This window comes from Hibiscus syriacus, unplaced genomic scaffold (assembly GCF_006381635.1).
Source record: "Hibiscus syriacus cultivar Baekdansim isolate YM2019G1 unplaced genomic scaffold, ASM638163v2 tig00111959_pilon, whole genome shotgun sequence".
Taxonomy (NCBI): Eukaryota; Viridiplantae; Streptophyta; class Magnoliopsida; order Malvales; family Malvaceae; genus Hibiscus; species Hibiscus syriacus.
In genome coordinates, this window is record NW_024063223.1 from 320,910 (window position 1) to 344,326 (window position 23,417).

The 23,417-nt window shown below is 36.1% G+C and overlaps 2 protein-coding genes across 2 annotated transcripts; one reads left to right on the top strand and one right to left on the bottom strand.

Moving 5' to 3' along the window:
• The first annotated feature begins 1,409 nt into the window (after nt 1–1,409).
• On the top strand, nt 1,410–13,744 carry LOC120173574 (serine/threonine-protein kinase ATR). Its single transcript, XM_039180690.1, has 15 exons — nt 1,410–1,659; nt 1,884–2,028; nt 2,185–2,297; nt 2,487–2,821; nt 2,946–3,070; nt 3,716–3,860; nt 3,962–4,531; nt 4,616–4,691; nt 5,175–5,487; nt 6,299–7,552; nt 7,878–11,268; nt 11,383–11,952; nt 12,408–13,031; nt 13,208–13,402; nt 13,532–13,744. Exons 1-15 carry the CDS (start codon nt 1,464–1,466, stop codon nt 13,697–13,699), a joined length of 8,220 nt encoding a protein of 2,739 aa, XP_039036621.1. The 5' UTR covers nt 1,410–1,463; the 3' UTR covers nt 13,700–13,744.
• A 6,103-nt stretch (nt 13,745–19,847) lies between these two features.
• LOC120173578 lies at nt 19,848–22,450 on the bottom strand. Its single transcript, XM_039180693.1, has 5 exons — nt 22,346–22,450; nt 21,760–22,140; nt 21,176–21,259; nt 20,416–20,788; nt 19,848–20,263 (listed from the first exon to the last, which is right to left on the bottom strand). Exons 1-5 carry the CDS (start codon nt 22,448–22,450, stop codon nt 19,848–19,850), a joined length of 1,359 nt encoding a protein of 452 aa, XP_039036624.1.
• Between the last annotated feature and the right edge of the window lie 967 nt (nt 22,451–23,417).

Below are 23,417 nucleotides of genomic sequence, written 5' to 3' on the forward strand. Positions count from 1 at the left end.
TTCAACAACGGTCATCCCAACAATAAAAAAATTCAAAATTATTCGAGTGACGAGTTCCATCAGTAATAAAAATAATATTTTTTCAATGCTTTTAAAAATTTCAAAAAAATATTTTTTTATTGGGACTCGTCATGTCTGCGTGACAAGTCCCTTAAGATATATTAAATTAATTCAGACTATAGGACCCATGTGACACGGCCCATTAAAAAAATATATGGAACTCATCACCCCCACCTGACGAGTTCCATGAGCACTGTAGCATTTATCGTAAATCTCAAAATAAATTTCTTATTGCCCTATTGGACCAAATAATCCACCTTATCTGCCCAATTCCACCTAATTAAAGCCTATGGTTTGCGTTTCTTAGGAAAACTGTAACTTTAAATGTTTAATGGGGAAATTTTGTTACCCTTATAATTCTATCCGACTTAACATGATCAGTCTTTACTTAAACTATTAAATATATAGGTGGATAACACTTATGATTTATATCAATAATATTAATATAAGTATTTATCGTCCCACCAAAATTATAATTTTTCTAGTAGTTAATTTTTAAAATTTTGACCATAAAACATTATAAATAATTAAATTTTATAAAATATATATTTAAAAATTATTCTATTAAAAGTTCATAAAATATATTTTTATACTTCTTGATAAAAAAATTAATAAGACACATCTTTAATGGAACAAAGGAATAATACTTCTCGTCGTGCCATTTACAATCTAAATCACTTACCTCATTTTTCATAATTAACTTTCAAATAACTGCACACGTTCATATTTATATATAAAAAAAGATTTATCATTGAAATTCTCATAAAAAAATAAAAATATATAAATAATTTTCATTAGTTTCAATTGGTATGATCATACAATATCTCTTATTTATTAATCGACTAATTCAGATTGAATACTGTAGACGTAAGAGTGATCATCCCAACTCAATTTATTTCATTCATAAATATCAAAATTCGAACATCTGATTATATTTAAAGGATCTAAGATATCATCCTATTAGACGTATTGATTATTGGTATAACTTTTATTAGTTGAAATCATAAATATAATGAAAAGGATTCATATAATATTTTGTCGTAATCTAATGGTGTCACGTATATGGAACTTGACGTTTTTACTTACAAATATCAAATTAGTTAACGGAGTGCGAGTATAAGTATTAAATTGAAACGAAGAAAAATTAGATACTAAATTAAGAGAAAATGCCATGTAAATGGGTCATACAGATATTTAAGCCACTTAAAAGTGTAATAGATGGGAGCACATTACATAAAAACCGGATATTTATGGAACTTTCCCAATTACGGGTCCGACCCGACACAGAAATTAAAAAGGGCTGTCCAGCAGCAAAGCGTAAGCGAGAGATAAAAGAGGTAAAGGGAAAAAGGAAGAGCCAAATTCGCAAGGTTTGAAAATTGGGAGGGAAGAGAACATCTGCAATGGCTAATACTACTAGTACTAGTAACAGTAGGAACCTGTCGAGCTTGGTTCACGAACTTCGTGAACGCATTGCAGCAACTTCTTCCACTCCTCCAAACAACACTGACAGTAGCTCCGACGATGATGCTTTGGAGACTAGATTCCGTGCTGTTCTTCCCAATCTTCTCCACGCTTACGTTGTTCCCTCTTCTTCTGGTACTCTCTCCTTCCCGAAACCCATTTTCCCTTCTTTTTTGGGCCTCTATGTCTGCATGAAATGTGGGTTTAACTTTCTGGGTTTTCTTCTTTCTTTTTGCCTTTTCTTTTTATGTTCTCTTGGCTAATAATTTAGTTTTTCTCTCGTATTTAGTGGGTTTTCATGAAATTGGCGACTTAAATTATAAATGGTTTTATTTTTGTTGCTGTTCCACATGTTGCAGCCAACGAACGAGAAGTCATAGCTGTGTTGAAGCTCATTTCTCACACAGCAAGGAATTTTCCTGGAGTTTTTTATCATGGAAAAGCCAGTGCTGTGCTGCCCGTGATTGGTCGGATATTGCCATTTTTTTCTGAACCTGCATTTAGGTTGACGATTCTATTAAATTCAGTTGTTCGATGCAATTTTTTTGGACGTCTCTTCGTCACGTATTTGTGTTTTGTTTAATTTTCAATTGCATTTTCATAGTTTTTCTTTATTTTATATATTTTCCTGTATTTTCAACGATTATCTGCATATTTCAGTTCTCGACATGGAGTAATTTTTGAAACAGTTGGACCTCTTCTATCAATGCTTCGTACTGGATCTCGAGATGCATATCGGATGCTTTTCATTGATGCCATGTGTGCCATTGAAGGTAAAAGGAGTTGTAAGGACTTCAAGTTATATTCTGTGGTGACTGCTTTCTTATGTAATTGACTAGTTCTATTTTATGATCTGCATTTGTTCTAATACATGGCGACTCCGTTATTTGGCAGCCTGACTATAATGTATGATGTATCTGAAAAAGTTAAAAGAAATCTAATTCAGCTTTGTGTTCATCCAGATATTTTGTATATAGCATCCTTTTCTTTGGTAAACTCAAGAATTACAGAAGCCACAAGATTAACTTTAAAGTGTTTCCAGCTGTCCTTTTCTGGAAATTTAAGTGATTCAACATGTCTTTGCGTTCTACCAACAAGCAATAAACCAATTGATGGCCCTGGCATTTTGATTAACCTCTTGGGAAGAAACAGGTGGCAACCTTTTGCAACTTGGATCATAAAGTTTCTTACCAAATGCTTAGCTGAAGGAACCCTATACGTGGAAGGACTCATGAATACATCATTTGTTTTTGCTGCATGCACCCTTTTATGCTATGGAGATGCTGATTTGCAAATGGTAGGTTACGTGTATGTTTGATATGAGCTTGAATGCAGTTTTTACATCTTGGTTTAGTTAGTTTTTTCACATGGTTTCTACCATCCACTTGTTACGGTGGCTGACAATTTAAATTTTTTGGAAGGCATGTTTTGACTTTGCACGTGTCATTGGATCAGTGATGAGTTATGATATTGTTCCACATGAGAATTTAATCCACTCAATGTGCACCATATTAGGTGAGGACAAAGAGGGACTACCTGTATTCAGGTTCGCATTCTGATTTCTGATTCTTTTTTGTAGAAAAGTATAATTGAAGAATAAAAGGTTCCTACGAAGCCTCAATCTAAATGTGTAGGAACCATGTGAATAATTATAAATTCTGATGCAATGATTAACTTCTAATTCTTGAGACTATAACCTTATCCTGTATCATATTAATTAGGCTTTAGAGCTTGATGAGTAACATATATTGTGTCCGTTATTTACTAACTTTGAATGGCAAACTTCCTACTAAGATGGTTTCTCTGTGACCTATTTTATCAGTTACAAGTATCTTGTTCGGAGTTGAGTGCTTATCGTTAATTAATGAGAATAATAAATTGTACTTTATCTGAAAGATTATACAAGGTAAATGGTCAATTCACATCGGCACCCCATGAACAACATGTAGATTTTGGTGTTATAATTGTACAAGGAATTCTGACTTTTGGCTCTTGTTTGGGAAATGATGATCACCTTTTTGAAGACTTGGACTGTGTAGAGGTTATAACTAGAGCTCTAGCAACAAGTAATTACATGTATGCTTGAATCTGATTATTTATTCTTCATGTAAAATTCTTATGCTAGTGACATTAGGTGCTGATAGTTTTTTATAGTTGTAATTCTTAGTGTTCTACTGTGATTCCTTTTCAGGAACACTGCATATGATTCCTGCTTAGGTGGTTGCCTTAGGACAGTGCACACTAGCTGTCCTGATGATGTTGTCAAGCTAACTGCTGAAAATTTAGTTAATGTTTTCCATCGCTCAATGTGGAGAACCAAAAGCATGGAGCTTAAGGTAAATTAAGTTTCAGGAATACAGTTATTATTTATAATCAAACAATATATGCATCCATACAACTATCTTCTGAGTACTCATAGATCTATATGCATTTGCAGGTTGCATTGTGCACTGCATATATAAGGATTTCAAGAACTTGCCCCCCACATATATGGAATCCTGAATCCCTTATTAATCTACTTTGTTGTCCAGAGCCATGCATTTTGTTGATTGATTGTCTTGAGGTTGCTCTATCCATTCTTTATCCCCATGTTGGGGGGAGAGCAGATCATAATAACTTGGTTTTATCAATCTCAAGTGATAAACTAATGGCAAGTCCAAAGGTTGGGGAGAAAAGATGTATCATTGATGCTGATGATTTCAACGTTAAACGCCAAAAGATGGATGGAGAAGTTAAGTTTTCTAACATTAATGTTCCAGGGGATATTAAAATTACTGATATAGTTTCTTATGGAGGAGAAGGATATGCAGACTCTATGCATGAGTCACTTCTTTTATTTGTTAAAACTTTAGACGCTCCTAGTGCAAAGAATGACGCTTTAAGACCAGAAGTTGCGTTAACAGCTCTTAGCCAGCTTTCCATTGCCTTCTGTAGACATCCTCAGACCAATATGTCACTCTACATCTTTCGTCAGATGCTGTCTTGGATACCTTGGATCTGTGTGCAGGTAACCTCAGATATGCAAAATGAAAAATTATTGTCAGCCTACTTGTTTTCTTGGTTTTCATTTTATTTTGTTGATGACATGCAGGCAAAGCAAGAGAGTGCCATCATGGTTGATATTTCCATGTACCTGGAAGGAATTCATAGTATGCTGCTTATAAAAGGTAAGACAGTGGATTGAGCTTTGTCAGAAGTTTCACTGAAACTTTAGTTAGGAATATGTTCTACTAACAAGCTTGAAAATTTAATGCGCCTTCTAAGTCTCTAAATGAAGAAAATAGCTTCCAATATATTTCAGTTTTGCTGAGTAAAACTCATACTCATATATCTCATATCTGAATGCACCAAGAATACACATCTCCAAAAATCAAGTTTATTATAGATATGCATATAATTGAAATTAAACCTTAATCATTTAAGTTCTCTGATTCTGTCCACTGGTATAGTTTCTGATAATCTCTCTTCTTCTCTGTACTAGTTCTTGTAACTCATTTCAATCCTACTAAGCTTAATCTCAATCAGATTTGTTGTGACATATGAAACTTGAATCACTTTCCCCTTTGTGAAAATGTACTTCAGTTGAAGCTTAATTATGGACATATAATTTGGTACTTAATGTGGTTTTTTTTTCTACTTTTCTTAATTTGGGTCCCTATTCTTTGAAGAAAATCTGTTGATGAGTGAGAATGATGAGGCAGACATAAATGTGGTGCTAAAACTTCCATGGACCCATGCTCGACTGGTCCCTAAGCTTCATCTTCTGTGGAAAGGAAAAATCATCTCTATTCAAGTTGCATCAAAGCTTGGTCCATCATTTAGTTCTAGAACTGGTTTTGAAGTTCTGGACTTAGCACTTCATGATGAAGTTGAAGAAGTAAGAAAAGAAGCTCTTGTTTCTATGCCAGTTATTGTGGTCTGGTCTGGTCTTGATACACTAGCAAACATGTTCAGAAGATTGGGGTAAGTAAGAAATGGGACTTTTTTCTTCATTTGCATATCTGGCAGCATTTGTATTGTTTGATTTTTATAATGAGGTTTGGTTATGTACTCTGAACTTTCATTCAAATGCTATATTAAAAACACAATTCATACTAATGATGATTTTTGCTGCAAGGAAGTCATATCATTTTATGCGTTATGTATAAAGGCTTACTGTTTCCAAAGTAACTAGATTCCTGCATCAAGAAGTTTGATAATTCTTCGTTAGACTATTATTAGCCTGTTCAACTTATTGTTGGACTATTAAATTTTTTTCATTTTGTTTGGAAAATTCATATATCAACCCATTTTTTATGATCTCTTTACATCTATTCGGTTGCATTCCTTTTTCTGCATGTAACACTCGTAATTGAAGTAGTTACTCTCTACTCGTGGCATGATCATTTGTTGTTCTAATTGGAAAGTTATCGATGCGGATTAGTTGTGTGCTACAAACTGTTGGTAATAGGATGTTGCATTGACATGTGAGTAATTTGAGATCAGTTAACACCAATGATAACCGATTTTCCAAATAGTTTAATATTAAACTCTCCTTTCCTTTGTAAGTTTTAGGATCCTGCCTATCATGTTAAGGAGTATGAGGGTCTCATGTTCTATAATTTGGCTTGTTCACTAGGAATCTGGATAAAATATTATAGGCCAATCAATTTTTTTATTTAGCGGGAGGGGTTGGTGAAGAGGGAAGATATCTTATTTTATGGATAATATTATTATTGCAAAGATCCCTAACCTGAATGCATTTGCTTGTTTCGTCCACCCTTTGAATAAACAGGTCCTTGGAGAAAGATGAGCATGAAAAGGTGAGGAAAGTGATTCCATACTGTCTTGGATTTTTATCATGCCTATATGGGTCTTCCCATGATGTTGATGGAATAGAAAAATGTTCCTGCAAACTATTTTTAAATATCAAATATGAGAAACAGGTTGAGACATCAGATTATTTGCTACAAGGATTTTGGTGTTCAAAGTGTGATAGAAGTGTTTTGCACAAGGATGAGCCAAATTCTAAAATCATACTCCCGCAGGAACCAAATAGTTTGGGGAGTGATCACAATTTTGGTTTTGTTTATCTTCATTCTTTATATATTAATCTACTTAACGATGAGTCTTCCGAAGATGTTCAGCTTGCCTGTGTTACAGCTATTCGAAGGATCCTTTTACACGGCCCTCGGGATGCTCTGCTTAAATTGAGAACAGAGTGGGTTAAATGCATTGATTTTCTGCTGCTTAACAGAAAGAAGTCCATAAGAGAAGCATTCTGCACTCAGATTAATTCATTCCTTAAAGATCCAATACTGAGTTTTCTATTTTCAGATGGGAATGCTTCATGTAAAAGCAGTGAGGAAAACTTCTTGGATATGATTAAAAATGCTCTGGCAACCACTGAAGATCCCCAAATAGTAGAGACTCTTCTGGATTCCGCTGCAGAAATTATGATGGCAGTTGATGTTTATAGTCAACTCTTCCTCTGTTCTCTTATCTTATTGGTTGATCAACTGGACAATCCATACTTGACTGTGAGAATGAATGCATCACGACTAATACACAAAACTTGTTGCTTTCATTTTAATGGAGGATTTGAAGCATTGCTTTCTAAAGCTGTTTATCTTCGCAACAAGGTATTTGATTATCTATCTACCAGGCTTGCAAGCCGTCCAAAAGTGGTGAAAGAGTTTGCAGAGGCAGTTCTTGGTGTTGAAACTAAAGAGCTACTTAACAAGATGATTCCAATTGTTCTTCCAAAGCTTGTAGTGTCACAGCAGGATAACAATCAAGCAGTTGAAACCTTAAACGAGCTGGCCAAGTGCTTAAACATTGATTTGGTACCTCTGATAGTAAATTGGCTACCAAAAGTTCTTGCCTTTGCTCTCCACCAAGCAGATGAGGAGTTGCTTTCTGCTTTACAATTTTACCATGCACAAACTGGTTCTAATAACCAAGAGATTTTTGCAGCTGCATTGCCTGCACTTTTGGATGAACTTATATGCTTCCTTGATGGTGGTGATTTGAATGAGATAAACAATAGGTATAAACGCTCCATTAAATCTTAGAATCTTATGAATAAAATTGCTAGATTTGTCAAATGTTTTTATTGATTAATTTTCTTCCTTAATTGAAATACCCTTTTATATCCCTTGCATGAACTTTGCTGAGTGTTTGTGATGGTGCATGTTGGCTTGACTTTGCATGGTCTGTTGTTTACTTCATTTCATTAGCTCTTTGCAAGTATCCTTTTTTTAACTCGGTTACATTGTATTATCTTTATGGATGACAGTCGGAATTTCAATGTTTTACTGATAAGACAAAAAGTGTTGGTGGGACTGTACTGATTTTGATTGCCTTCTATATAGGTTAGATAGAGTGCCGCATATGATAAAAAAGGTTGCTAGAGTGCTGACCGATGCTGAGGACCTTTCAGGCTTCTTGAGGAATCATTTTGTGGGCCTCCTTAACAGTATTGATAGAAAAATGCTCCATTCAGAGGATTTTTCACTGCAGAAGCAAGCTTTGAAACGTATTGAGATGCTAATCAAAATGATGGGCTCACACCTGAATACCTATGTGCCAAAGTTAATGGTGCTTCTCATGCATGCTATTGGTAAAGAATCACTCCAATCTGAAGGGCTCTCTGTATTGCATTATTTCATTGTGCAGTTGGCAATGGTATCACCATCTAGCACTAAACATGTAATTTCTCAAGTTTTTGCTGCTCTTATACCCTTGTTGGAGAAAGATACAGAAAATTCGTCTGCAAATTTGCATAAGGTGGTGGAAATTCTAGAAGGACTTGTATTAAAGAACAGGGTTATTTTGAAGGAGCATATTCATGAGTTTCCTCTTTTGCCCAGTATTCCAGCTTTAATGGAAGTGAACAAAGCAATACAAGAAGCACGTGGAGCAATGACTCTGAAAATTCAATTACGAGATGTTGTTGCTGGTCTGAATCATGAGAATCTGAATGTAAGATATATGGTAGTCAGTGAGTTGAGCAAGTTGCTGAAATTAAGAAAAGAAGATGTCGCAGCTCTGGTAAATGGTGAAGGTGGTTCAGACATGGATATTTTGAGCTCTATGATTACATCTTTGCTCAGAGGTTGTGCTGAGGAATCAAGGACTTTAGTAGGACAGCGGCTAAAATTAATGTGTGCCGATTGCCTTGGAGCTCTTGGTGCAGTAGACCCTGCAAAATTAAGGAACGTTTCATGCCAACGCTTTAAAATTCAATGCTCAGATGATGACCTTATATTTGAGTTGATTCATAAGCATCTAGCAAGGGCTTTCAGGGCGGCACCCGATACCGTTGTTCAGGACTCTGCTGCTTTGGCTATACAAGAGCTTTTAAAGATTGCAGGTTGTGAGGCATCACTGGATGAGAATGTTGCTTCCATATCACAGGCTAAGAAGGATAAAGAACCTTTAAAAACCAGTTCCTTGGGGATCAAGGCTTCTGATAGTAGCAGTGGGAACAATAGTAGGGGTCAGAAATTATGGGATCGGTTTTCTAATTATGTTAAAGAGATAATTGCACCTTGCTTGACCTCTAGATTTCAGCTTCCAAATGTGGCTGATTCTGCATCTGCGGGACCAATTTATAGACCTTCAATGTCATTCAGAAGGTGGATTTTCTCTTGGATAAAAAAGCTGACCGTACACGCAATCGGATCTCGTGCAAGCATATTTAATGCTTGTCGAGGTATAGTTCGCCATGATATGCAAACAGCAATGTATCTATTGCCATATTTAGTCCTCAATGCTGTCTGTCATGGCACGGAAGATGCACGGCATGGTATTACAGAAGAAATCCAATCAGTTCTTAATGCTGCAGCTTCAGAGAACAGTGGGGCAGCTGTTTATGGAGTAACTGGTGGACAGAGTGAAGTTTGCATTCAAGCAGTTTTTACTCTTCTTGATAATCTTGGTCAGTGGGTGGATGACATTAAACAAGAGCTTGCTCTCTCTCATTCTTTATCATCAGCATCAAGGCAGCAGGCATCCAAGTCTAAGGATCAAAGTTTGGCTTTATCTGCTAGTCAAGATCAACTACTTGTACAGTGTAAATATGTTTCTGAGCTTTTAAGTGCAATTCCAAAGGTTACCCTTGCTAGGGCTTCTTTCAGGTGTCAGGCCTATGCAAGATCTTTAATGTACTTTGAATCTTTTGTGAGAGGAAGATCAGGTTCCTTTAATCCGGCTGCCGAGAGAAGTGGCATTTTTGAAGATGAAGATATCTCATATCTAATGGAAATATACAGTTGTCTGGATGAACCTGATGGATTGTCAGGACTAGCATGCTTACGTAAGTCACTAAGTTTACAAGATCAACTCTTAATAAACAAAAAGGCTGGAAACTGGGCAGAAGTTTTGACAGTTTGTGAGCAGGCCTTGCAGATGGAACCGACCTCTGTTCAGAGGCATTCTGATGTTCTCAACTGTTTATTAAATATGTGCCATCTTCAGGCCATGGTTACTCATGTGGATGGCCTAATTTCAAGAATACCCAAATACAAGAAAACATGGTGCATGCAGGGTGTGCAGGCTGCATGGAGGCTTGGAAGGTGGGACCTGATGGATGAGTACCTTAGTGGGGCAGATGAAGAGGGCTTACTATGTAGCAGCTCTGAAAGTAATGCTTCTTTTGACCTGGATGTGGCAAAGATACTGCAGGCAATGATGAAGAAGGATCAGTTCTCTGTTGCTGAGAAAATTGCACTATCCAAACAATCTCTCATTGCACCTCTTTCTGCTGCAGGCATGGATTCTTATACACGGGCTTATCCAATTATTGTTAAGCTTCACTTGTTACGAGAGCTAGAGGACTTCCATACTCTTCTCATTGATGAATCTTTCCTGGAGAAATCATTTCATCTGGGTGATTTTGGATTCTCAATAGTCATGGGGAACTGGGAAAGTAGACTCAGGTTTACACAACCATCACTCTGGGCAAGGGAGCCATTGTTGGCTTTCAGGAGACTGGTTTTTGGTGCCAGTAGCCTTGGTGCTCAAGTTGGGAAATGTTGGCTTCAATATGCAAAGCTCTGTCGTTTGGCTGGCCATTATGAAACAGCCAACCAAGCAATTCTAGAGGCACAGGCTTCTGGGGCACCAAATGTTCACATGGAAAAGGCTAAGCTTCTATGGAGCACTAGACGCTCTGATGGTGCCATTGCTGAGTTGCAGCAATCTCTTCTGAACATGCCAGTGGAGGTTGTAGGTTCTGCAGCAATATCATCAATTACTAGCCTTTCACTGGTTCCGCTTAACCCACAACCTTTATCTTGTGATACTCAAGCTATGAATGAAAACCAAGAGATTGCGAAAATCCTCCTCCTATATTCTAGGTGGATTCATTACACCGGGCAGAAGCAGAAGGAGGATGTAATGAGCCTTTATTCCAGGGTGAGGGAACTGCAACCCAAGTGGGAGAAAGGATACTTTTATATGGCTAAATATTGTGATGAAGTACTTGTTGATGCCAGGAAGCGTCAAGAAGAGAATTTTGAGTTAGGTCCCAGGATAATTCCCTCAGCTTCTGCCATTGCTACTTCAAACTCAAACACTGAAAAACACTGGTGGTATTATCTTCCTGATGTACTTTTATTCTATGCTAAGGGGCTTCATCGAGGTCACAAAAATCTTTTTCAAGCACTTCCTAGGTTGTTAACATTGTGGTTTGACTTTGGGAGCATTTATCAGCGAAGTGCAGCTGCCTCTAATAAGGATTTGAAAAACGTCCAAGGGAAGGTAGGTTCAACAATTCAGTATGAACTTTTTCTGTTATTTCTTTTAAAAGCTGTGACACTTTTTTGAGCTATTCCTTAATGATGGACACTGTTTATGTGATTCATGTTTTGGCAGGTAACTAGTATAATGCGAGGCTGTTTGAAGGATTTGCCAACCTATCAGTGGTTAACAGTCCTACCTCAGCTGGTTTCTAGAATTTGCCACCAAAATGAAGATATTGTTAAATTGGTCAAGAACATCATCATTTCTGTTGTTCGGAAATATCCACAACAAGCACTATGGATTATGGCAGCAGTTTCAAAGTCCACAGTTCCTTCTAGGCGGGAAGCAGCTGCAGAAATCATTCAAGTTGCACGGAAAGGTTTTAGCCAAGGAACTAGTGGTAACAATTTGTTTGTGCAGTTTGCTAGCCTGATTGATCATCTTATCAAGCTGTGTTTCCATGCCGGCCAGTCAAAATCAAGGACTATTAATATCTCAACTGAATTTAGTGCATTGAAAAGGATGATGCCTCTTGGAATTATCATGCCAATTCAACAATCGCTTACTGTCAGTCTGCCAACCTATGATGTGGATCTCACTGAATCTCTTTCTTCTGATATCTTTTCTGGTGTGGAACTCCCTACGATATCTGGAATAGCTGATGAGGCTGAGATTCTTTCATCTCTTCAGCGACCTAAGAAAGTATGTAATTCCCACTTCCTGGTTCTTTTCCAAAAGAGGGATATATTTTTCCTTTAATTTATTTTCTTGTACTTGTTTAGTTTGGTTGGGTCAGCAATCACCTACCTATATCTCATGTCATAACTTTGTCTAGCTCCTGCATTTTAGGTAGTCTGAGAAAGCAACATGAAATTTAAAATAAATTTCCTATATTTGTATCGGGAATTTTATAGTGATTGAAATACCGTGTAAGCCACTTCCTCCTTTTTCTTATTGTTCTGATCTAAATTCAAGACTCTAAGTCAGGTAGATTTCTAAACTAGATAGTTACGTCATAGTTTTGTATAGTTTCTACGGTATGTCACTTTATAGTGAATGTGGTCTCCATTACATTCTCTAAATCAATTGTCCGAGGAGTCTATATAGTGAAACATTATATCATCTTTGTAAGCATGATGCCATTGTTGTACTTTCAGATTGTATTATTGGGCAGTGATGGCATTGAACGTCCATTCCTCTGCAAACCCAAAGATGATCTAAGGAAAGATGCCCGCATGATGGAGTTTACTGCAATGATAAACCGCTTACTGTCAAAGTACCCTGAAAGCCGTAGGAGGAAGCTATACATTCGTACGTTTGCAGTGATTCCTCTTACAGAGGACTGTGGCATGGTGGAATGGGTGCCTCATACTCGAGGTCTACGGCATATTCTTCAAGACATTTATATCACATGTAGCAAATTTGACAGGCAGAAGACGAATCCCCAGATTAAACGGATTTATGATCAATGCTCTGGCAAAATACCAGAAGATGAGATGTTGAAGAACAAGATTCTCCCAATGTTCCCACCAGTTTTCCACCAGTGGTTTTTGACTACTTTTTCAGAGCCTGCTGCTTGGTTTAGAGCTCGAGTTGCTTATGCTCACACAACAGCTGTTTGGTCCATGGTTGGGCATATTGTGGGCCTGGGTGATCGACATGGGGAGAACATTCTTTTCGATTCTACCACAGGTGACTGTGTTCATGTTGATTTTAGTTGCTTATTTGACAAGGGATTGCAGTTGGAGAAGCCTGAGCTGGTTCCTTTCAGGCTAACCCAGGTAAATACAAATGGATTCATGCAATTTTGCACTAAAACTGGTTATCCATGATTCGCTAAATTACTTGAATTCGTTGAATGGAAATCTTGGTCTTATTCCCAATCTCGGTTTTAGAGCATGTAGTACTGCATTGATAGTAATCTTTGAATCACATGCTTTTGACATGGAATGCACAGAACATGATTGATGGATTGGGAATCACTGGATATGAGGGCGTCTTTTTGAGGATTTGTGAAATAACACTTTCAGTTCTGAGGACACATAGGGAAACCTTGATGAGTGTTCTTGAAACTTTCATTCATGATCCTCTTGTTGAGTGGACAAAGTCTCACAAATCCAGTGGTGTAGAAGTTCAGAATCCGCATGCACAGGTTTGGATCATCTATTTTCTCTACATTTTTCTGCACATTCCAACTAGTTCAACACTCGTACAAAAGGTTTCATTATGCAATGAAATACTTTATAGCCTAACAACTAAAGCATGTGTTTGAGTGGTGCAGCGGGCCATAAGCAATATCGAGGCAAGGTTGCAAGGGGTGGTTGTCGGCGTTGGAGCCGCACCGTCTCTACCGCTAGCTGTAGAAGGTCAGGCCCGACGTTTGATTGCAGAGGCAGTCTCTCACAAGAACCTTGGGAAGATGTATATATGGTGGATGCCATGGTTCTAGGAACATGTAAATATCTTGGAAAGTTGTGTGCATGTGTTATCTATAGATGTGCATGTATACAAATGTCTGAACAAATTAATTATTAAAATTAAATGATGAAAAAATTGACTAAGTTATAATTATATATATATATATATATTGAAGAAGTGCTTATATGAGATCGAACTACCTTAAAATTAATAGCATGTAAATAGTATTATTATTTAAATTTAAAATAGTATTATCTAAATTATAAAAACAAAATCCATCACTTTAATTTAAGTTTAATTAAGAGGAAATAGATGGACTCAAATTAAGTCATTAAAACTAAAGCAATGGAGTATAAAAACATTTCGATTTGGGTTGGGTAAGAGAAGTTGCAAGACTTGAAGAACTCATCAATAACAAATTTTTAATGAGAACTTGAATAAAACATTAGACCCATATTGTGATAAACATATAGCTAAAGCAACAATTCTAACTACGTAGTCTTTTTTCACGTGTCTACTATTTTTATATCTATCCAAACCCGATATATAATACGTAGTCACTTGAAGGAGAAAATATGTATAACATAAATATATCAAGAGTCGGCCTCATCAATCTTTTTTTTTTTTAATCCTCGAAATACAACTTGCAATTTCTCTTTCACCGAATACGTTCATTGCAAAAGAAAATTACTCCCTCCTTAGAGGGTTTAGCCTTGCGTTAAATTTTAGGCTTGGCTTGAGTAATGGATTTCTCAGTCTTTATTTTTCTTAAAGCCTTTTAAATCATTAGAACATGACTAGACAGATTTAATATTCTGTTCAATAGTTTCAAGTATTGTGTGTAGTTCTAAAATTGATTTGTTCATCTCGTTATATTATAATTCATGACAAAATGATCATAACTTTTAGGTAATAAATATACCTCGCAAATTTGACCCATATCCGATTATCTGAACCAAAACCTTATATAGATCCGAATATGATAAACCAAAATTAGTTCAAAACCTAAGATAAACCGAATCGAACCGAAACCGACACGAATTATAGTATATATATATATATTTCAATTCATTTTCTGTCGTCACAATTGTACTGAAATAATAAAATTGAGTGATTGAACATGAACTTGAATATAATTTTTGAATGCTTTTTTGGCTTATTGAATATGATCTTAGATGATTTAACTAGAAAAACTATTACTAAATGTGGCAATGAACTAATTGTACAATATAAAATGAGAATAAAAAAATATAGTTAAATATGATAAATGATAATTGGTTATAATAAAAGTAAAAACAATTGTTGAAGGGTTAATACTACAATCAATCTTAAAATTTATTATGATTTATAAAGTTATTTTTTACTTCCAAATATTCTAATTTGATTTAATTCTTTTAAACTAAAACTTTTAACTCCAAATTTGGGATGTGACAAATATTTAGTGACATAAATTTTTTGAATTACAAGAGTAGCATCAATGATTAAGACGATAAAGAGTGAAGACTGTTGACCTAACCAGAAACAACCCGAATTAACTCTAAAATCTAAAGGTTGATCCGAACCGAAACCAAACCGACTTGACTTGAAAATCTAAAGTTTGACTTGAAATGAAATCAACAGATCCGATATTGACCCGACTCGAAACCAACCGATTCGAAATTAACCTGACCCAAATTCTAACCGATCTGATTTTGACCCGACCTAAAAACCAACCTACCCGATTTGACCTGACCCAATCCCAACCCGAACTAAACCCGAACCCGATCCGAACCGAACCAAATCCAAACCGTATGCAATCCTAACCCAAAATAACCCGATCTGAAATGACCCAACCCGACCCCGACCCGAATGACCCAACCCGACCCCGACCCGAATGACCCGATTGCCATCTCTAGTAATTAATTAGGTTTAAATTAGTTACCAACTCTTGGATCAATGGAAGGCTAAGTCTATCAAGGTGTTTAACATAACCTTTCGTCTTTAACAAATGAGCATTAAATGAAGTACACCATCATTTAACGATCTTTTTAACGATTATTACGGAATATGCACTTAAAATATAACCTTTATGATATTAAGTATATAAATTAATCGAAAGAGGTTTAAGTACTGAAATGAGAAAATATATAATACTAAAAACAAGTAATTATGTGTATTTATTGGATATTTGGATACACTTATAAATGATAGTTGACACACGTCTTTTTAAAGAGATATGTTTAAGTCCAAAATTAAGACACTAAATTAAATAAGCAACTCCAATGTATATTTCTTTTTGGATTAATATATGATGATTACAAAGTAATATATGCTCTAAATGCTCTCAATTATTTGACAATGAACGCTCAATCACTTTATTATAATCGTTAATGCTTGAACCTGTGACCTTTGGAAACAACGATTCTTTTAACCACTGAGATAAGTTAATTGATGCAACTCCAATGTATATTTTCAACTGTAAAGAAAATTACTCATTATCTAAAATTAAATTAATTTAGTTTAAAATAGTTTAGATTCAAAATAATTCTAATCAAATAATCTAATACCGATGAATTGAAAACAAACTACAGAGAAAAATATTGTGATGTAGGCTGATCTACACGCTTTGGGAGAAGAGAGTAGATAGCCTTATTGTGTCTCGATCTAGGATTGACAAGTACTGATGTCCTTGAATTATAAGCTTGGCTGCAACATAGATAAGAAAAGGGAAATGATTAATAAAGGAAGATTAATAAAATGATAAAGATAAGGAATGAAATGAAATAAATAAAGAATAGAGATGGCTGCAAAATTGATGGTCTTGATGGATGAAGATGATGGCGTTGATGATGAAATGGAGATGGTGTTGTATCTCAAACATGCCAAAGAAGAAATAATGCTAAGGAGCACAATCCCGGTCTTCACAAACTTGTTTGAGGGGTGGTGATAGTGTCTTCAACCCACTAGATATTAATCTAGGAATTTAGGAATCAAGATGGAAGGAATGATGCCACAAGTATAGGAATTATACTTGTTTAATCAATAAAGTTCACAAAGAACTTTGAAGAGAAATAACTCACAAGAGTAATTTTTATATATGAGATGAGATGAGTACAAATGATGGCAAGCAACTCTATTTATAGGAAATAAGAGGGCTTGGCCGAATGGTTACATGATGTTTCGGCTAGATATATGACTTTATGAAGATACATAATGCTTTAAAATGAAAGAACATCTCTATAAGCTTGGTGTTGGTTTGTCTATCCCTTCATAAAGGGTCTTGATGATTCGGCTAAAGATGGGAAGGCATCTCCCTTGGCCGAATGGGAATGCTTGTTCATCTTGGTGCCATTTGCTTCTCTTTGGCCGAATGGTGATGTGCCTCCTCATGTTGGCGCCAAATGCTCTCATGTGCATAGAATGTGTTGTGGCCGAATATGTATGAAGCTTTATATCATGTCCCATGGTGATATAAGCCTCCAATGATTACAAGGTCTTCACCAACATGCTCTTAGATGTAAAGACATCTTCATGGGCAGCAACATTCATGAAAGGTCACAATGTTTGAGAAAGGTAACCCTTCATGTTTGAGCTACTTATGGTGTGAATGAACTAAAGGTGAGCTGGCCATAGGTGACTTGTAGCATGGTGAACATGTTGAAAATAGGGCTAATGTAAAGTGAAGAAAAAAGAATTGGGTGGTGAAATAAATTAAATGACAAAGGTAAGAAAAAGTGAAAAACTTCACTGTCGTATATTCAAGTAACAATATATTACAAGTTTAATATGTATATATAGTAGGTGAGAACAAGTATTTAATTTAAATTAAACTACTTAGTAGTTATCCTTATCTAACTTTCTAAGAGTTAATTTAAACTAAACTACTTAGTAGTTATCTTTATCTAACTTTCTAAGAGTTAGTGTTATATTAAAATACTAATTAATTATCCTTATCTATCGCATAACCTACACTCCCCCCTCAAGTTAGGGATTAAATGTTGAAAAGACCCAACTTGGATATAATGTCATCAAAGGTAATTCTTGGAAGTGCTTTGGTGAGAATATCTGCTAACTGATTCTTCGTTGAAATATAATTGAGTTTAACCGTTCCACCATTCACCTTTTCAGAGATGAAATGTCTGTCAATCTCCACATGCTTCGTTTGGTCATGATGAACTGGATTCTTTGCAATACTTATTGCAGATTTACTGTCACTTTGAAGTTCAAACCATTTGTTGGCACATAACCCCGACTCAGTTAACATTCTTTAAATCCAAAATCCTTCGCAAATTCCAAGTACCATTGCTCTAAATTCTGCTTCTGCACTACTTCGAGACACCACCGCCTATTTTTTACTTCTCCAAGTAACCAGATTTCCCCAAACAAATGAACAATAACCAGTTGTAGATCTTCTATCCGTTAATTCACCTGCCCAGCTTGAATCCGAAAAAATTCTTACTGTTCTATCATCACTTTTTCTAAAAATTAACCCATGTTCTGGTGTCATTTTCAAGTATCTTAGAATTCTATTCAATGCCTCTAAATGTTCTTCTCTTGGATCATTCATATATTGACTCACTATACTGACAGGGAATGCAATATCAGTTCTAGTAAGTGATAAATAAATTAGTTTACCTACTTGATACATGCATCACAAGGCTCACATCAAAGGAAGAAGTAATAACTCTTCCAAATGATCCACTCGTCCAAGCATTGGAAAAGAAGATCAGAACAGAAGCAGACTTACGACGACTTTTTGAATGGGATCCTGATCTTATTTAGTCAATATGTCTTCTGGATATACAACCTTCCGTCTCTTATATTTCCAACGGTTATTGAATCACATCAATCCGATATCGGGAACTCAAGATATGGCTATTTTACTGAAGACAGTGCATGCAGAAAATCCTATACGGGATTAATACGGGATTTTGAAAATATTACGAATTTTCAATATTTTTATTGATTATTTGTAATATAACTTAATATAGGATGATGCATTATCTTTTAGGATTAGATTTATTATTTTATTAGGAATTAAGGTTGGGTTAAAAGTATTATCTTTAGTTATTATTATTTTATTAGGAATTAGAGTTAAGATATGTTTAGTTTATTATTATTTTATTCATTAGTTATTTAGGACCTTTAGAACTCAGCCCCTATATAAAGGAGGCTTCATTAAACTTTGTAATTCAAGATTTCTTTCATTAATAATACAACGAGAGTTCGTTTTTGCAAGTGCTGATTGCCTTGTGCCTTCGAAGCTTCTTCTCCTTGAGTTCTTTCAAGTTCTTGTGAGGGAGATTAATCTTCACACTCCAATTTGCCTTTTCATCGCGACTAGGAGAGTTGGTTAGAGCCATATTATCGTGTTTGCCTTTTCATTGCGACTAGGAGGGCTCGATAGGACATTATCCATCGATTTTCCACATATCCATCCACATCATCAATCATCTTTACCGTTCACCTTCATAAGGGAGATCTTTTGATTTATTGGTTATCTTATTTTATTTGCAATTCTTTTATCTTTTATTTATCTTGTTTTAATCTTATTTTTTATCTTGTTTCCAGCACCAAAAAGAAACCCTAAAGAACCCTATCTATTACCACCACCTTCCCCATTCATCCCTTATTATTCTTCATCGAGTCTAGATCTTTTCTAGGTTTGATTCTTCAACAAGAGTAACGTTCATCAATCCGCCACCGCTTCCCTATCACTACTAGCCTTTGGTACTGTTCTTTGTTCACATGACTTCCCAATTCTTCTCTCCTTAGCTTAATATTTGCTTCCATGGGTGTTTCTACCGGCTTACATCCCTTTATTCCAGTTTCTGATAGTAGATCAAGGATATATTTCCTTTGATTGATCACTATTCCTTCTTTTGACCTTGCAACCTCCATGCCTAAAAAATATCGTAAAGTTCCCAAGTCTTTGATTTCGAACTCCTTCGCCAGTAGTTTTTTTAATCTTTCTATCTCCATACAATCATCACCTGTTAGAATGATATCATCAACATAGACAATCAAAATTGCCTTTTTGTTGTTTGAAGCTGTCTTGACAAATAAAGTGTGATCCGACTGATATTGCTTGTAACCATCCTGAATAATCACCTTTGTAAATCTGTCAAACCAGGCTCTTGGAGATTGCTTAAGTCCATACAAGGACTTTAGTAATCTACATGCTTTTCCTGTATTGCTTTTCACACCCGGTGGAATTCGCATATATACTTCCTCCTCCAAGTTTCGTTTAGAAATGCGTTTTTGATGTCTAACTGATGAAGCACCCAATTCTCATTAACTGCTAATAACAATAACACTCTCACAGTGTTTAGTTTTGCTACCGGAGCAAACGTTTCATGATAATCAACTCCAAAAGATTGAGTGAATCCTTTCGCCACTAATCTCGCCTTATATCTTTCAATGCTACCATCAGCTTTGTATTTTACCGTGAATACCCATTTGCAACCGACTGGTTTTTTATCTTTAGGAAGATCAACTATAATCCAAGTATTGTTATTTTCCAGTGCTTTTAATTCCTCTTCTACTGCCTTTTTCCACTTGGGATCTTTCAATGCTTCTTCCACCGTATCTGGAATAGTAATGCTATCTACACTTGCTGTAAAGTTCTTAAAAAAGGCATTAGCTTTCCGTATGCAACAAATCTCTCAATTGGATAATTTCTGCATTTTCTTAATCATTTCCTTTGAGCAATCGACAAGTCATTATCATCAATTAAAGCATTTAATTCAGTGAAAGAACTCTGATTACCTTCTTTATTCTCTAAAGGATTCTTGTTCGGTTCCGGTTCATGACAGTGTCCATGCTGTGTGGGAGACTCAGAATTAGGTTCAGGGATTGATTTAGAAATTGGTTTTTGTCGTCTCTTGTAAATCTGCAACTCAGATTGAGGTATTTGAGGCGAAGTGATATACTGATCATGCCGAGGTAAATGTGTTTCGGTGGACTGGTTTGGCAAGTATACGTTTTCTGGGTTCGATAGTGTTGTTGGCTGTAGCGATTTTGTAGGCTTATTTGACTGGTTTAACTGGTTTGACGGTGTTGGTTGATCAAAAAGAGCTGGCTGCAAATCAAGTGACAATTGTTGTGAGTCAACAAACTGATATTCATTATATGACTCCCCCTGAATAGCATTTTTAAGGAAAAAAAGGTGTTTTTTCAAGGAAAGTAACGTCCATAGTAATAAATAATTTCTTTGTACGAGGATAATAACACCGAAAGCCCTTTTGAGTCGATGAATAACTCAGAAACACACACCAAAATGCTCGAGGATCTAATTTGGACCTGAAAGGAACATTGTTATGAACGAACACAATACAACCAAAAACTCTAAGGGGTAACAATGAAGTCATCGGTTTAAAATTGGGAAAAAACTGAAGAAAAACATCTCTCGGACACATAAATTGTAACGGTTTACTAGGGAGACGGCTAATCAAATAAATGGCAGTTAAAAGGGCTTTCCCCAAAAATAGTTAGGAACATTTGTGGAAAAAAGTAGAGACCGAGTAACCTCAAGATGTCTGTTTTTCCGCTCAGCAATCCCATTTTGTTGAGGAGAATTGACACACGAAGTAAGATGAACAATCCCGGTTTCCTGAAAGAAAGAACCCAATACATTGGCAAAATACTCACTACCATTGTCAGAATGAAACATTGGATTGAACACTAAAATTGGGTTTCAACCATCTTATGGAACCGTTTAAATATTTCACAAGCTTCATATTTGGTTTTCATGAGAAAGGTCCAGGTAGTACGAGCGTGATCATCAATAAATGAAATAAACCACCGAAACCCATGTAAAGATGTAACCCGAGATGGTCCTCAAATATCACTATGGATCATGGTAAATGGTTTGGACGGTTTATATAGAGAAGGTAGATAAACACTCTTATTTTGTTTAGCAAGTGGACAAATATCACAAGAAAAAGATTTCAGACTTTTATTGACAAACAAATATAGAAACAATTTTGCAAGATAAAAGAAACTAGGATATCCTAAATGAAAATGAAATAACATAACATCGGTTGAAGGTTCAAGTAAAGAAAATTGTTGTATAACATTGAAGGAAGTATATGGGTGGGAAAATAAAATTGCTGGAAGTAGGTAAAGACCCCCACAAAGCCTAGCACTGCCAATCACTTTCCCCGAGCTGGAATTCTGAAATTCACAAAAATCAGAGTTAAATTTTGTGGTATAATATAAATCGGCAAACAACTTGCTAATGGAGATAAGATTGCAAGTGAGATTAGGAACATAAAGAACACGAGATAACAAAATGTCCTGATTTATTCGAATAGATCCATGACCGGCAATACTAGATAGAGAACCCTCAGCTGTTCGAATATGAGAGATAGACGAGTCGGCATGAAAAGTGTGAAAGAGCCGAAGATCACCTGTCATATGATCACTTGCACCAGAATCCACAATCCAAGTAGGTGGTGGATATATTAGCCAAAGTAGCAGAAGGAATTCTACCTGCAGGTACTGATTGGGGATGAGTGTGCATCTGACTAAAAAACTGTTGTAACACTTCCATTTGTTTTTTAGTAAATGAACTTCCTTGTAATTCAGTATTCACAACACAATTTCCTTGAGTATCACGTTGTTGATGCTATTTTGAAAACTTCTCATCAGTAGGCTTGCCATGTAATTTTCAAAAGGAATCCCGCAGATGGCCAACCTTCTCACAATAGTCACACCAAGGTCTCCCTTTCTTTGGCCGAGTAGTAGTTTGAGAGCGAGTGAGAAATGCAGACCCTTCAGCGGGCTGCAAATCAGGAAGCATAACGGTACGTCGACTTTCTTCGCGTCGTATTGTAGAAAATATTTCCTAGATTGAAGGAAGAGGTTTGAGTCCTAATACTCGTCCTCGGACTTCATCAAGATCCTGATGCAAACCGAACAAAAACTAGAATATCCGGCTCTGTTCAACAATCTTCTTGAATAGAGCGACATCTTCTACACACCTCCATTCATGGGATTCGAACAAATCAAGTTGCTGCCAAAGGCGCGACATTAGAGTAAAATACTGATTCACGGTCATGTTGTCTTGTTTGAGATTGGCAAGTTGACACTCGATCCCAAATAAAGCAGCAAAATTTTCCAGATTCGAATACATCGCCTTTGCAACACTCCAAATTTCAGCCGCTGTTTTATACAGCAGAAAGTTTTCCCCCACAACAGGAATCATGGAATTGATGTGCCATGATATAATCATGGTATTCTCACTTAGCCAGGTTGAATATTCAGGATTCGTCAGAGCGGGAATTGGTGTGGTCTCTAAAAGATAATGTTGTTTGCGCCAACCAATTATATAAAGGCGAACAGATTGGGACCAAGCGATATAATTGTCACTATTCAATCGGTGACAGGTGATAGAGGTTGAAGAACATCAGAAAGGTTTGAATGGGGCGAATTAACGAGAATTCCGAAGTGAGCTACGATGAAGAAGTGGCGGAATTCATGATTGACAGCTATATTTAGGGTAAAAAGAAAAAAAATAGGCTATGTCGTAACCGTTTTCCGTCCGGGTACAATATTATTTACTTGGCGGGAAAAGTAATGTGAATAAATGGTTTTTAAAATGTTTAAGGAGTCGTCATCGATCTTTTGGGTCAGGTAGGTCGAATACCTAAAATGATATTTAAAAGAGTTTTTAAGAAAACATCAGTTAAAAGATAAATTGGTATGCGTTTTAACCAAAAATTTGTTCTTTTCAATAATAAAAAGGGATTCGTGGTCGATTACGTTTG

Excerpts from the sequence above, each read along its gene's own strand:
- LOC120173574 (XM_039180690.1), top strand. The coding sequence starts at position 1,464 with ATGGCTAATACTACTAGTACTAGTAACAGTAGGAACCTGTCGAGCTTG. Across the intron at positions 1,660-1,883 it reads CGTTGTTCCCTCTTCTTCTG|CCAACGAACGAGAAGTCATA; the intron begins GTACTCTCTCCT and ends CACATGTTGCAG. Across the intron at positions 3,071-3,715 it reads GAGGGACTACCTGTATTCAG|GAACACTGCATATGATTCCT; the intron begins GTTCGCATTCTG and ends ATTCCTTTTCAG.
- LOC120173578 (XM_039180693.1), bottom strand. The coding sequence starts at position 22,450 with ATGCTTCCTGATTTGCAGCCCGCTGAAGGGTCTGCATTTCTCACTCGC. Across the intron at positions 22,141-22,345 it reads GGTGTGACTATTGTGAGAAG|GTAGAATTCCTTCTGCTACT; the intron begins GTTGGCCATCTG and ends CAGTACCTGCAG. Across the intron at positions 21,260-21,759 it reads GGGGTCTTTACCTACTTCCA|GAAACCGGGATTGTTCATCT; the intron begins GCAATTTTATTT and ends TCTTTCTTTCAG.